Below are 14,133 nucleotides of genomic sequence, written 5' to 3' on the forward strand. Positions count from 1 at the left end.
TCCTGAAAGCAGAATGGTACAACTGGAGGTTTGAAGTAGGTGAAACTGCATCTCACATCTTTGCTGGCTGCAGAACTAGCTAGCGGTTAGTCCTTGGGTAACAGAGGAAGCAGTACCCTCACTGATAAGCAAGCAATGTACGTCTACGGCTTCTGATTCAGTTTTTGCTAAGAAACACTTTTTTCGAAAGATAACAAATATTTTTCTTTACAGCTAGGCATATGTTCTTTCCTGATCTCTCTGAATGACCATGGATTTCTGGGTTAAATTGCTGATACTTGGTTTCGTTCTTCTGGACCAGGGTGTCTTCGTCAATGGTATGTGATATCTCATCTTTCATTAGACGTGTTGGCAATGTACCACGAGTCCCAGATCTGATAGCTGCAGTATCTTTAGACTGTGGATAGCTTTCAAAATGTAGCCTGCTTTGTGAGATGTTCATAAATTTGATAATGTGAGAGCAGCGTCAAGAGGCATGGATTCCTCTCAGGAAGTCTTGTTGTTTTTCTAATTGCGATATTTGCACTAAAAAGTAGATGACATCTTATGTGTCCTCTGCACAATTACATTAATAAAGTCTTCTAAGCTGGAATTGTTATGATTTGTAATATCTTCAACACTTTGTTAAAGTATCTGACAAAGTTCCATGTAAAATTTTAGATTTTTTTCCTATGTGTGTGCAACACATTACATCGTTGGGATTTACATTTGATACTAATTTGCAATTTCACTTTCCTAAAGAATAGATTAAACTATACACCACTTGCTAATATGTTCTTCTGTTGAATTTTTAAGTAAGGTTATCCAGCCACTCCATGACTTTAAGATGATCATTCACTTCCTCAAATTTTAGACCTAGCTATAAAAATGTACTGCTTACATTTTAATTACCAGATGCTAGTGGGAGAGTTTGGTCAAGCTTTCTTTCTTATTACAATGATGATATTTAAGATATTATTTTCAAAGAGAAGTTTTGATGTTCTGAAACGTAAAACCAGGGCTAGATATTGTTTATTTGAAATATTGAAACCCAAAGATGTGAGAGGCATGCAGCTAAGACACAGTTATATGAACTACAACCAGGGCAGGGACTAAACAAAATGGAGCCTATGGCAAGGTTTGCTGTCAGTATTCCCCTTTCTGTTAAGTGTTTGTAGTCTTGCAGATAGACTCAAAAATCTCTCTCTCCCAGCATGGCGTCTAATAGAAATCATCCTTTTTGTCCACCCCTTGTGATGGGCCTAGGTTTAACCTAAGAGCAAGATAATCATTCTCGAAATCCTCAGCAGTCTCTTTAATGCTAAATGTAAGCCCAAAAGGAATCATAAAATTGCAAAAACCATTTACCTATCCAAGATTCCTCTAAGCTATGCAATGTCTAGAGAATAACCTATGCAAAGTTTGTTGTAAGTCTATATGAATGTAACTATATATTGGAAAACTATGATTGTAAACTATAACCCTTTCTGAGCTCTTTGGGGAGGATGGGATATAAAACCAAAGAAATCACTACACCCAGACTTTACTCTGGACTGATAAGGTCTTGCTCCATATGAATCCCTCAAACACTATTAACAATAAAGTGATATATACCTGCTCTTTTTATAGGCTGATTTAGCTAGGTTATTTTGTTCTGAGGGCATTGAATTGTGCTTCAGCAATGCATTCAGTGCCAGTCTTTTTACCTAGCTACATTTAGCCAGGAGTGAGAGAGATAGTCAGTCAGATCTTGGGGTTTTGCGCAGTCGTCTTCAAATATCATTTGGACAAACCATTTAAATATCAACTCCATATCTACATGTGAAAAAACAAATTTGGGTGTTCATTTGGATATCTTGGGGAGGAAGCTGGGACCGAGATAAATAAGTCTGCGGCTCAGCACAAGTAAGGGTTACCATATGGCTCCTGAGAAAGGAGATATGGCAAACAAAATAGGGAGAAAGATCTCCACAGCTTCAAACACGAGCCAACCAAGGTCCAGGTGTACAACTTTATTTCACAACTCTGCCTAATTGTGCGATGGCTCGCCACGCACATGTTTGGGCATAACCGGCCTGCCTCAGGAGCCTTGTTATTTATTTATTTTAGTATTTATACACCACTTATAGCCTAAGTGGTTTACATTCAAGTACTTAAGTATTTTTCCCTATCTCACACTCTTCCTAATCTACCTGGGGCAATGTGGGGATTAAGTGACTTGCCCAGGGTCGCAAGGAACAATATGGGATTTGAACCAACAACCTCAGGGTGCTGAGGCTGCAGCTCTAACCACTGTATCACACACTCCCACTACTTTATCATGTGGATGGTACTTACAAGAACTTCATCCAGAAGTGTGTTTCCCAGAAGTTTTTATTCATAATATGTGCTGCGGTGACAGGATAATCGCGCGCTAGACGCCAGCGCACTGACAATCCAGCGCCGACAGTTTGGCGCAAGACAGAAGCGCGCACGGGGAAAAAAATAATTTATAAAGAGCTTCGACTGGGGGTTTGGGGTGGCAACCCCCCCACTTTATTGGTTAGTGTTCGCGCTGCCGTTGTGGGTGTGTGTGTGTGTGGGGGGGGGGGTGAAACCCCCTACATTATAGAGAAAACGGAACTTTTCCCGAAAAAATCAGAAAAAGTTCCGTTTTTGCTATAATGGAGGTTTCCAACCCCCCGAATCCTCCAACAGCAGCGCAAACACTAACCAATAAAGTGGGGGGGTTGCCACCCCAAACCCCCCATCGGAGCTCTTTAAAAATTACTTTTTCCCCCACACACTTCTGTCTTGCGCCGAATTGTCGGCGCTGGATTGTCAGCGTGCTGGCGTCTTGCGCGCCACTGACTATGAACCATGTGCTGCTCTGCGCAGTAGTGAAAGTTAATAACAAGGCTCCTGAGGCAGGCTGGTAAGGCCAAAACACGTGCGTGTCGAGCCATTGCACAATTAGGCAGAGTTCTGAAATAAAGTTGCACACCTGGACCTTTGAACATCTCCACTTTTGGTTTGTTCATTCAAGAGAAAAGAGGACAGATTGAAACATTTATGTATTTATTTCATTTTGTATCCCATCCTCCCCAACATACACAATATACAGTTAACAGGTTACAATATGCCATAGTTATAGTACAAGTTTTTATCCTAACTCGATCTAATACCAGCACTGGAAGTATAACTTAGGTGTTTTAATCCATCCTCCTTTTTCTGGAGCCTTATGGTAACCCCGAACAGAAAATAAAGCAGGAAAACAAAAAAATCTTCCCCTTTTCTCTTCTTGTTCCTTTTTCTTCAACTATCTTCTGTTGGTTTATTTATCCTTTTACTTAAAATTCATATATCACCTATAAGCTTCAAAGATGCCATCAGAGTGGTTTACAGTCATTAAAAACACAAACCGTTCTCTTCTCTCCTCCTCCCCCCCCCCCCCACCAAAAAAAACAAAACTTGAGGCCATGAGAAGCATCATGTTAAGTCTTGAGAGTCATGATGATTCAATGAGTTCTCTTGGCTATAAATGGTGGATTATAGGCTATATAACAGTTTTCTGAATCAGGCTTGGGCTGTGTCCTCTTATTGCTTTATAGCAAATGCTTCTCCTTCTGAGATTTTAACCAATGATGGCTTTCACAATTAGCTCCAATACTAGTTGGACCTACGAGCTACATGGGCTCAGTTCTTGGAATTGGAAAGGAGACAGAGGAAGTTGTGAAAAGAAAAATTCTCCCACTGTTTGAAGCTTAAGTAGTGATTGCACAGGTGACCAACAGTAATTAATTGCACAATAAAGAATCAAATAATGAGGCATATCCTTTATCTGATATGCAAAGTCTTTCTCTTGGAACTGGAAGGTGAAAACTATGGCCAACCTAATGAACTCAGTCATTTTCTCACAGCCAGCATTTCTAAATCTTTCCTGGAATGAATACCCTGCTGTAAAAGGCGTATTTCCTGTGATGTGCACAAAAGAGTAGATGCACTGTTAGGGCCCTTTTAAAAAAGTTGTAGTAACGAGTACAAACATGGCAAATGTGACATAGCCCATAGGAATTTAATGGGGTGTGTTGCATTTGCCATACCAAGACTCACTAGCACAGCTTTATAAAAGGGGCCCTTACACCTCAGTGACTATCAAGAAGCTGTATTCTTCTTAGGAAGACCTAACGGAAAGAGAAACATCTCTCTTGTAGCCATTTAACATAGATTGTTTTTTCTTCTGCCAAATAAACAGATGTCTCTCAGATATGTCAAGTAGCTGCTCACTTTCCCTATGCTTCATCCTCTGAGAACCATACTGGCATTCCTGCTATGGCAATCCCAGTACGTCTCTTTAAAACTGTTTCAAAACTACTCCAAAGTGGGATTTTTTCTCGATATTGTTCTTGTGATTCATGGTCTGTCTCGGATGATTTTTCATAGGAGAAAAGCAAACATTTTTCCTTCCATGGGAAACGTTTCTACACAGACTAAAAGGAGGCCATCTGGACCTACCTTGGAAAGGGTATGAGGGGCCACTGAAAAGTTCTCAACCCAACCAACAGTGATTTTCCACTTTTTTTCATTCTGTTGGAATGAAAAAAGTGGAAAATCGCTGTACTAAGGCCCCGATTCTGTAAACTATGTCTAGTTTTAGGCATGCTTTAGACGTTCACGTGGCGCAAAATGCAATCAGCATTACATAGGCATCAGGTAGGCGTCCAATGCCCCTTCCCAAAAATCACACTTTTTCTGATGTAGACGCCAAATAGATGTCCCTACAATGTTAGTTATATATAAAAATATATATTTTACTGATTGTTATCATTATTTCAGGATTGTAAGCTTTTAACATAATAAACCCAAAGTATGCCATCATTAAAAGGATAATAAAAACACAGTATACCATATTTAAAAGGATATTTATAATATATTAGTTTCAGTGGGAGTTGAACTGTGAACATCAGTGTGAATTTTGAAAAAATATGACATGCTTACACGCTAACCTTCACGCTAATCCGCTGTGCTAGACAATGAGCCATACAATAATAGCAATTCTGATTTGATTATACTGCTCCTTATAGGTAGTGAATGGCAGTTAATTCTGCTAGGAGACAGAACAAGGTAGATCTCACTGCCCTGTTATATCCTTTTTCTTCATTATTTCAGAATTGTATACTTCAACAGTATAAAAACAAAAAAAGTAACAAAGTATGCCATGCTTAAAAGGATAAGTATAATATTACTTGTTGACTGAGAGGTACTGATTGGGAGTTGAACTGGAAACATCAGCATAGAAGGGTGGAAGCTTCACTCTTGTACTACACAGAAACTTGTATAGCAATGATAAAATTGGCTCCTATAAGAAGTGTAAAGCATAGATGTTTGAGCATCATAGAGGCTTTAGATCAGGGGTAGGCAACTCCAGTCCTCGAGAGCCGTATTCCAGTCGGGTTTTCAGGATTTCCCCAATGAATATGCCTTGAAAGCAGTGCATGCAAATAGATCTCATGCATATTCATTGGGGAAATCCTGAAAACCCAACTGGAATACGGCTCTCGAGGACTGAAGTTCCCTACCCCTGCTTTAGATAGACGTGGTTTAAGCTCCAGAAAAGCTTTATCAGGATACATGCTATTTAGGCAGCTTTATCCTGGCTTTCTCTGGGCATCCCATAGACGTTATATTTGAGAGATGTTTTTAGATGATTCCAAAGTGATCTTTTAAATACAGTTCAGGGATTCCTTGCTCTAAATAACACTCTTTCTCATTAAACATTGCTACAATCAGCTCATTCTTCAAAGCAAAGAGAAAGCCCTTAACTTCTTTTGACCAAGCTTAAAAACAGAATAAAACACAGAACAGACCTGAATGTAGCTTCTAGTTCATTGCAAAGGGAGGTGTGCAGTTGCACAATGCTGACCTCATTGTGAAATCATCAAGGTGCACCTGCAAGGTACAATGCCACAAGTAAAAGACAGGCCGGGAGTTGAACTCACAACCTCTGCAAGATCAGCACAAAGCTTTTACTCATTGAGCTACACCACCTTCTGCTCCAGTTACTGATCTGCCTATGTATAGACTGGTAGCTCAATGGCTTAAAGCACTGCTTTCATTGTCCCAAAAGCCAGAATCTCAAGTATGGTTGAATAAATATGACATGGAGTCAAATACTGCTGTTTTTATCAAATGCACTTTTGGAATAGATTGCTTCTAGTATTGTTAATGTTGTGGTGTTTGAGATGAAAATTAGATTTGATTGGTCTGTAGCTTGTAATTTTTATTAAAATGAATATCACGTCAGCTGAAGCACATGAGGGAGTCAAACCCAGACCAGGCTCATACCCCAACCTTCATTCTAACCACTGTGCTTCACAATAAGCCATAAAATCATAGCAATTCTGGTTTGATAATACTGTTACGTTTAGGCGTCGTTACGGCAGTAGCTACGGCGTGCTTGCGGGTCCATAGCAAAGCACAGGAAGCACACTGTATCAGCTGCAGTTAAGCATATCTCAAGTTTTTGGGGTAGGAAACCTCTCCCCAGACTGAAAGAAGACATTTCTGGCTTACCAAGTTAAGGCACCTTGTTGCACCTTTTCATCCTCTCCAGTTCTCATATAATATAATTTTCTCAAATATCATGCTGGTTGCAGGCTGTGAGGCAGGAGACATGCCAGCTACCCTGTTTGCCACCCCCTAAAGGCCTCCCCAATTCTCTCCTTTACAGCTTGGGCCTCATGGAACACTAGATAAGACAAAGGTCAATGTGACGAAGTAACTGAAGTGGTGCTTATTAAGGAAACACTAATGCCCGGCTGCTATTCAATATAAATAAGCACAAGGTTAAAAATGGTTTTAAGATTTTTATTGTACAGTCTAGGAAAGCAGCATGCAAGTGTAATATCAGGCAATTGCAGTTCGATGAGATGGATGACAGGTATGCAGCGTAACACAACAAAGAAAAATGGGGAGACCCAATGATCCACAGTGAAAAGGCACAACAAAGAAGCCACTCCTAGGTCCAAGTTGTTACTGTGGTAGAATTGTTAAGGTCCCATAATCTGCTCCTGGTAGGAGAAGGCAAGCTGTAGAAAAAGGAAGCTGGATTGAGACAAATTAAGAGTTTATTGGTGAGTTTTAGGCTCTCTTTTACAAAGGTGCGCTAAATGAACGCATTTGCTAACTGCTAACCTGTCCATAGGACAATATGCAAGCGTTAACCCAGGGGTAGGGAACTCCAGTCCTCGAGAGACATATTCCAGTCGGATTTTCAGGATTTCCCCAATGAATATGCATTGAAAGCAGTGCATGCAAATAGATCTCATGCATATTCATTGGGGAAATCCTGAAAACCTGACTGGAATACGGCTCTCGAGGACTGGAGTTCCCTACCCCTGCGTTAACCTATAGCACACGCTAACGGCACTCTAAACGGCACCGCTTTAAGCGTGTGGTAAATGTTAATTCGTGTGTTAACAGTTAGCACATGCGTTGATTTAGCGCACCTTTGTAAAAGAGAACCTAAAAACTCACCAATTGACTGTTCTCTCAGAAAATCATCAACTATACCCGTCTAAAGGAAAAAAGTGTGAAACATGTTAGTATTGTGAAAATGTATATAATTCATCACAAAGGCAAACAAAGGTTGCAGTACATAATTCTCACCTATTCTTTCTGTTTTGATATTTGAGCTTGGGCCAGGTGCAAGCAATTCTCAGCAGCCTGTTTTCTCTCTTCCTAAACTCCCTCCCTCACCCCAACACACACTCCTCACGCATGAAACCACAACCAGCCAAGCTGAATTTCCCAACAGTAATGTCTCTAGGATACATTTAAAAAAACATGTACCTTCCTTCAATACCTGTCCAAGCCCTCTGAAGTTTTAGTAAACTCTTATACCTGTTGCCCTGTGTGGATATTGCTTAAAAAGAAATGCATTCCTACCACAATGGCTTGTAGCTGAGAGCAGATGAATATATCTGATGCACCTGTGCCTGAAAATTGCAGAATGCTGATGAAAAACAGCAAAGTCCACCACTTATGAGAGCTGTTAGGATGCTGTTAAAATGAATGAAGGCGGGACTTGACCTGGTGAACTGGAGATAATAGACAAAATGCAACAAGGAGCTTTAACATGGTGTGTCACAAATGGCTTTGCTCTGTAAAAGGAGAAGTTTCCTTCCATGACAGCTTAGGATGTCCTAGCCATGGGCAGGTGAAAATAAGTTTGCCTGGAAAGGGAAATGTGCTGATAAAAATGGCAAAGTCCACCATCTATTGTAGACCCTCTTATGATAGGAAGCTGTTAAAATTAGTAAAAGTAGGATTTGATGAGTGAGCTTGAGAAGATGGATAAGGTACAACAAGGCGCATTAACTTGGTGAGCCACAAATGCTTTCTTTGTGGTGAATGTGATATCATTTCTAAGCATATGATACATAGGCAGGTCAGTCAACTATGATATGATAGGGCAGTGAGAGCCACCTGTGTAGAAGCTGATGTAGCTCAATGTGTTAAAATTCTGTGCTGATCATACAAAGGTTGTGAGTTCAACACCCAGCGCATCTTTTAATTGTGGCATTCTACCTTGAAGGTGCACCTTGATGATCTCACAATGAGGTCAGCTTTGTGCAGTTGAAAATGGAGGTGTGCAAGGAAGGAAAATGCATGTTAAGGTCTGTATCTGTTTTTTCTATTTTTAAGCACTGAGAAATGAAGTAATGTGTGCAATAATGATATCTTTTTCATTTTCTTTCTTTGCTCTCAAGAAAGCTGATTGCAGCACTGTTTGGTGAGGAAAAAGGGGATTCTTTTTAAGCAGAATGCCAAAGGTGGTGTAATGAGTAAATCATATTACTGTTTGGGCAGAAAAGTACTATTTTTTCCATGCAATATGTTTATATTGATATGCTTTATTGATATGGTGGCTTATTAAATCTATTAGGATGGTAAAAAGAGGGAAAAAAAACAATTCCTGAAGTCTATGTAGAAAATATCATTTCGGAAGCCCAAAGAACGTCTATGTTCTGACCATAGAAACCCGAGTTCAGCCCAAGCAGAAACCACACTTAGACCAGCTTTTCATTCACCTACAATTTCCACGATGTTTAGATGCGGTCTGCCGCCCAACTAGCGTCTATCTGGTGCCTATCCTTAACCAAGCCCTCGTTATGCACACGTCTACATACTTGGACACAACTTTTCCAAAAACTCGCATCTATCTCCTGACAACACCTACCTGATGCCTAACTCCGTCTAAGTCTCAATTAACACTTGTTAAGACCCTTAAATCGCTTGTTAACCACTTAAATCGAACACTTAAACCACGCCTAAAGTTAGGCACAGTTTACAGAATCAGGGCTTAAGTATGAAGCCCTCGATGGAAGACTACTCCAACTTTGTTGGTTGGGCTGAGAACTTTTCAGCGGCCCCTCGTAAATGTATTTGCCTATCTATGTTCTTATATTTCACTATATCCTCTGAGTTTCAAATTGATTACAAAACAAGAAACCAGAACATTCCTGGGAAGCAAAGAGGGAACAAGTGGACTAATCTAATAGATGAATTAAAAAAAGAAAAAGCTTTCAACATTTTATAAATGTAGAATAAACTGTAATAATCAGAATTTGTTTAGGTAGAGTGTTCTGTATCTGAGAGATGCTTGATAATCAAATGTGCATGAAAAGATAATATTCAGTCTTAAACCCCCTAGGATTGGGAAATTGCAAGCAAATTAATTTTTTAATGCTGTAAATCTTGCTTGAGACAGAGAACCTGTTTGGTATTTGGTGTTATGATAAAAGTTGCCATGTCTAGATAGGTAACACCCTTTTGGGGTAGGACCAGGGCAGAGTGAATTCTATTCATGGACTGGATAGCCATGTTTCATTTCCTGCACACCCTGAATATCCTTTTTTCAGAAGTTTCCCATTAATTGTTGAAGAATATTCAAAAAATGCAAAAAAAAACAAAACAATTTACATATGGAATCTATTACCTTTTGAGTTACTATGTACTGAGGCCCCGATGCTCTAAAATCGCTGTTATAATCCTGTGGCTCGCTGTGGTGCCGGTAAATTGTCCGATTTGAAAATGACGATCAATGTTCAAACAACTTTGCATGCAAATGAGGTTTGTGGAGGTCCGCGGTAGTCCCATTTGATTGGTCATAGGAGAAAGCGACTGACACATGCACAGAATAGTTCAAGGACAGCGGCACAAATGCTCCACGAAAAGCTACACTGTGGTTACGTATGAGCATCAATTATAGATGTGCCATACTGTAGTTTCCAAGGTAGGTAGAGCCTTACTCTAAACGAGAGGGGTCAAAAAGATCTCGAAACTCTAGGTAAAGACCTGCTCTCTTATTCTTCAAGCGCCACAAGGGTTACGGGCCTGCTGAGCTCATTATCTGCCTTGAACCGCAAGGTAATGGCGGAATAGAAATCTCTAATGTAATGTAATTATAACAAGTCTAACCGAACTGTTACAGGATGTTAATTAGTAGGTGAGAACTCGCTAGGAAAAACTGTAGTGTGTCCTAGGTGTGCATCATATGCATCTATAGCTTGGGAGGGGAGGGGTGGAGGTGTACCAGCAAACCATACAAATGCAAATGCTATACTGCTTCTATGGCACTTACATGCTGCCACCTTGATTTTTTTTTTTTTTTTTTTTTAACTTCCATGTCTCATGCAATCAACAGTTTTCAACGAGTGTGCATGAGATGTGCCTTTAACATACACACTAAAGACCCATTTATAATACACACATATATGGCCTTCCATATGAAAATGTATCCTGTTACTTCAATTTCTAGAATCTGTAGCCCAGACTCGCCAGTGTACCTTTAGATCAAGGATCTCAAAGTTCCTCCTTGAGGGCCGCAATCCAGTCGGGTTTTCAGGATTTCCCCAATGAATATGCATGAGATCTATGTGCATGCACTGCTTTCAATGCATATTCATTGGGGAAATCCTGAAAACCCAAATGGATTGCAGCCCTCAAGGAGGGACTTTGAGAGCCCTGCCTTAGATGCATGTGCACATGAGAGACGCCTTTAACACACGCGCCTGAAACATGCTGTTAACACATTACCAGCACCTCCAGACCTGTTGGTAATTTTGGCCCGTTAAAGGTCATCGCTTCATTTAGTACATCACCAGGCAATGCTAGGGCATCGTCCGGATTGCTCGCTTTAATATTAATGACCTCATTTTACTACATTTGTATAAGAGCTGGAGGCCGCTCTGAAGTATGGAAAAGACTGCGTTGAGCCATTATGTGCATCAGTAGGGTAAAATACTTTGACGCTAAACTGGTTAGAAATGGTTTAGCATCGATCATTATAATACACAGTAGATTTAAAACATCAGGGCCTGAGTCTTTTATTCAATTTCAGAAACAGCTGAAAATGTGTTTATTTGCACAGGCTTTTCTTTAGTATCGGTGTGCAAGCACTGCTCGGAAAATGTGACTTAGATTTGAATAGAAAATTATTTGGAGATTCTAATGGTTTGATTTTATATTGTTTTAATTGATTTGTTTGTCTGTTTTGTTATGTTTGATTTTTATGTACATTGGTACTGTAACCCATATAGATTGGTTAGATATTGTGGGCTATAAATGTATGAAAACCGATGTGTGACTTTATTAAGTGGAAGCTCAAATCTCAGTGGTGCTTTGACCTCTAAGAGAAGGTTCAATTATTAGAAGAAACTTTTTCTCTAAAATCCAGTTTTAGAAACCTGGATGTTACATATTGATCTGCTGAAATTCGTAGCAGTGAGGGCTAAAACTGGAGTGAGGCCTTGCAAATAGTGACCATGTGCATTTCACAGGACTTTCCTTTGAGTAGAGATACAGTCTTTGAAATTACACTTTTGCTTAATCAGTAACCTGGTTTGCTTTAGAGAGCTCCTGAGAGCTGCATGTTGTTTTGGAAATAAGCCAGAGAGGGTGATCTTGCATTTGTTGTCTAGGATTTGATAATGTTGATTGTTGTGGTCTTCATCTTTAGGCTGTTGTCTCCAATACAGCTGCAATTTCTTTTCATATACTGCTCTCTGTTCTGCCTCCCCTATCTTTGTTGACGGTGAATCTCCTCATAATATATAATTATGTCAGGCCTTGATAATTCTCTGACTCTAGGATCCAGTCCCAAAACTTGGGAGTCACCATCTCTAACCAAAGCTGAAGAGTAGTGGGGAAAAGATGGAGGAGCAGGGCCAGTGTAAGGATAATAAATGCCCTAAGCAAACTTTAGGTCTCTTGGGAGCTCTCCCAATTATGATCACCTCAACACAACTCCTTCCAGAATAATCTTGATAAATGGACAATTTGAAAATGTACATTCTTATTTCTTTGACTTTGTTTAGTTGTCAGGATCTATTGCTTTATTTTGAGTGCAGCTATTTTATGGACCCCACCCAAGCTGCTACTGCCCTAGGTGACAGCTTAGTCTTGCATAATGGTTGGGTCAGCCCCGGGGAGGAGGTTCTCTCTGAGCTTTGCCACAACTCCTTTAAGACCTGACATTCTAAGGTCATTGTGTAGGGATAAAAGGCATAAATCAGGACTTTAATACACATTGCTTGGAGTCATTACGTCAAGCTCCATCTCTAGCAGTATTCAAAAGCTAATTTTTTCGAGGCTGCTTTTTAACTCCTAACTCCCACTCATCATAAAATATCTATGCCCATCTTACCATTCTCTCTATGAGAAACTTCCCAACCCCTATTGTCCTGTTTGTCTGTCTAGATTAAATTGTAAGCTCTTCTGATCATGGACTATCTATTACATGTTAAATATACATGTACAGAACTGTGTACATCTTTCAACACTTTAGAAATGATAAATAGTAGTGGTAGTAGCAGGAGTAGGCAGTCCCTATCCCCACAATTTCAATCTCATATCTTGTCCTCTTAGTCTTTCACTCATCCATCCAGTCTGTCTTTCATCCTCCTCCAAGTGGGCCTGCCATCTATCTTCAGTCTCTCTTTCAGCTCTCTACCTTTTCCATGGCACTTTCTGTCAATCCTTCTGTCTTCAGTGGTGTCCCGCTCTTCATCTCCCACCCTGTCTCGAGTCTCTCTTTCTTATCCCCCTTATACACTAACTTATCCCCTTCATTCCTAACAGTCTCAGCTCCTACCCCTCTATTCCATTGCTTTCCCAGTTACCTTTCCAGGCCACTGAGAAGCCTCTTGGTGCCAGTATTTAAAAAAAAATGCTGTTCTAATGGTTGATAGGATAGACTTTCCATTTAGTGGTTGCTAGGCATACAAGCTTCCCCTATCATTTATAAAGTCAACAAATGGAACCCCTGACTGACTGCATATAAAATGGAGCTCCTGACTGACTGCATATAAAAAGCACTACCCACTGACTCCTTCTGCCCACTAAAAGACAATGCACAGGGGGTTTGGAGCAGAGAATGACATGGTGACAAAATTCATCACCGTTCCCATCCTCACGGATAACCGTGGGAAACCATCCCGTGTCATTCTTTAGTGTCTATCTCAACCTCAATCCTTCTACACCAGCATTCTTCAATACAAGGCTTGAGAGTCAGTGGTTTTGCCAATTCATACTCTGATTCTTTCCTCTCTCCTTAAAGAATGGCATGGAAATGGTTTCCCGCGGGGATGGGAACGGTGATGAATTTTGTCATTGTGTCATTCTCTACTGTGGAGAATGATCAGACCATTGTGGTTAGCAGTGGCTCTGGTCTCTCCAACCAACTCTTCTTTCTGTCATGGTAAAAACATGCCTTGATAGCAATAACATTAGCATTTCTAAGAAGACTCCTAAACATTTAGGTCCTAGGCACATGCCTAGTTTGTCTGGGCTGTAATCTTGCCCTGATGGTAAGCTATCCTTTCAATTACCTGTCATTGAAGCTTTTCTAACTTGCCTAGAAATGGTTATTGAGTAAATGTGGAAACTTTTCTAGCTCTCTTGCCTTTCCTCATCTTTCAGTCTGCTAAGCTTCTCCACTGCACTGTGTAGACCTCCGTGAGTTTAAGCCACACATTGTAGGAACTCATGAGACCAGCTTTGGAACTCCTGCCCCATGTGGGTCAAATGCACTGCGAGCTGCAGACAGGAAGACTGCTACTGTTTCACTGTTTCACTGTTTCAGTGGCGCTGAGAGCCCAAAAATCCTGGGCA

The 14,133-nt window shown here is 40.3% G+C and overlaps 1 protein-coding gene across 4 annotated transcripts in view; it reads left to right on the forward strand.

Moving 5' to 3' along the window:
* PTPRC (protein tyrosine phosphatase receptor type C) overlaps positions 1-14,133 on the forward strand; it is a 294,186-nt gene that overhangs the window by 52,447 nt on the left and 227,606 nt on the right. For 3 of the 4 annotated variants that reach the window (XM_033916186.1, XM_033916189.1, XM_033916188.1), the window contains exon 2: positions 214-317. In XM_033916186.1, coding sequence (XP_033772077.1) covers positions 245-317 — 73 coding nt within the window. In that variant the 5' untranslated portion in view covers positions 214-244. Of the gene's footprint in view, positions 1-4; positions 138-213; positions 318-14,133 lie in introns of those variants that run through there. The other variant, XM_033916187.1, reaches the window with a different exon arrangement.

Source organism: Geotrypetes seraphini, chromosome 12 (genome assembly GCF_902459505.1).
Source record: "Geotrypetes seraphini chromosome 12, aGeoSer1.1, whole genome shotgun sequence".
Lineage (NCBI taxonomy): Eukaryota > Metazoa > Chordata > Amphibia > Gymnophiona > Dermophiidae > Geotrypetes > Geotrypetes seraphini.